This window comes from Egretta garzetta, unplaced genomic scaffold, assembly GCF_000687185.1.
Source record: "Egretta garzetta isolate BGI_Z169 unplaced genomic scaffold, ASM68718v1 scaffold215, whole genome shotgun sequence".
NCBI lineage: Eukaryota > Metazoa > Chordata > Aves > Pelecaniformes > Ardeidae > Egretta > Egretta garzetta.
In genome coordinates, this window is record NW_009259719.1 from 7,278,922 (window position 1) to 7,280,699 (window position 1,778).

General features: G+C 53.0%; 1 protein-coding gene across 1 annotated transcript in view; it reads right to left on the reverse strand.

Annotated features, from left to right (window-relative positions):
* The window catches only part of HYAL1 (hyaluronidase 1), a 4,067-nt gene that overhangs the window by 305 nt on the left and 1,984 nt on the right, over positions 1-1,778 (reverse strand). The window contains exon 4 of the mRNA XM_009639278.2: positions 216-263. Coding sequence (XP_009637573.1) covers positions 216-263 — 48 coding nt within the window. The remainder of the gene's footprint in view (positions 1-215; positions 264-1,778) is intronic.

A 1,778-nucleotide genomic window follows, 5' to 3' on the forward strand; every position in this document is an offset into this window, starting at 1 on the left:
CCCCCTCCGTAGCCTGCCAGAGCAGCAGGCAGTGAGAGTTTCACACCTCTGGCCCTCTTCTTCCTACAGCTCCCCAGCAGCCAAACCCCAGACGGCCTCCAGCAAGCTGCCCCTACTCCTCCGCTGCTTGCAATACCCGTGCTGGCAGCAGCCTCAGCTCTGCCGAGGCCAAGGTCACCCCATGGCCAAAGCCCAACAGTCCCCCACTGCCCCACCTGCACCTGCACCCCCAGCACTGCTGATGGACCCCAGTACAGCACACCCTAGGGAGAGCACAGAGTCAGCAGCAAGTCAATAGTGTCTCATTAATAGCGTTGTCAATAGATAGAGCTTGATAGAGTTGGTAAGAAACACAGCCTAGTAGAATTGGTAATAAACTGTTTGGACAATAAACCTTTCCCAGTTGTCCTCTCCTATTTGCACAGCACAACCCCAGTTTGAGTTCCTGTTTCACCACCCACAGAAGCAACGTATCTGCCACCCATTCTGGTGAAGAGCCCAGCCTGATTTCTCAGCACTAGCGAGTAAAAGGCAGGATGAGGGTTGCACGGTGCATGCACCAGGGATGCTCTTCCTCGTGACATCTATGAATGAGAGCTCCTCTCTCCTGCAGAGACATTGTCCCAAGGCCGTCCCAGGAAACCAGGATCTCACAAGTCCTGGGATTTTTCAGATGACACAGCTGGGCCACAGGACCATGGCTCAGCTTTTACCAGGAGGAGTCAACTCATTGCCCGGGAACTGCAGGAAGAATCTCTGATACGAGCATTTACCAAGACACAGTTTAGCAAAGAGGATTTAACTGAAGCATCTAAACAAGCTGCTGCTTCATGCTGGCCTTCCTTTTTAATGAGCAGGGGGTTAATTTCTTCATGAGCGATGGCTTGCCACACGTGCTGCAGAGGATGGTCTGTGCTTTGCAGTGGTTTACGTTAACCAGCGTAAGAAATAAAGGTGCAAGTTTATAAGTCCCCGGTAAACGTGCAGCGCTATGCAGCACGGTCCCATCACAGAGAGATTGCCCAAATTAGGGCCTAAAATCAGAACACTGAGTATGTGATTCCCCCACCCCACATTGAACATCCAGATGAAGATGCCAACATCTTCATCTAAGCTGGACTGAAGGTGCAATGTGTCACCTCATGCCTTCTCCCGATCACTTTAAAATAGGCATTGCTGATTCAGTAGCCTGGGTTACAGAAATCGGTGATCTTGCGTATCATTCCAGGGTTAAACTGGTGTGCATAAATGATCCAGGAGACAATCAAAGCGGGGACGCTGGTTTCACACTGCAGCATGTTATGCCTGTGGAGGGGCAGGGGACCCACACACCTCCAGCTGCAGCCATATCTTTTCATCCCTCTCGCCTCCCATTGCTGGCCGCTCCCCATCAGTTCCCCTTTTCCTCATCCTCCTCCCCCACTACCCCCCTTCCTATGTCTTTTCCCATAAATTTTTGTCTTTTTTTTTTTTCTGACTTCTCTGAGGCGTTACACTCCCAGACCCAATGCACCAGCCTTGGCAGCATCGCAAGGCACCACCAGTGTCGCTGGGGGACCCTCCCACCCCAAAACATGCCGTGGCAGAAGACAAAGAGATGCTTGTGGGTGCCTACCAGTTTTATTAGTGGTGCCATGGTCAGGTTCCCAACCCCACAGCGAGGGTGCTGGAGGCACAGGGTGGTGTCACCCTGCCCGCCCCGGAGACCCCGGTGCAGGGGGGTAGGTCACTCAGCGAAGCGCTGGGTGTTGCAGCGGGGTCCCTGCCATTCATCGTAG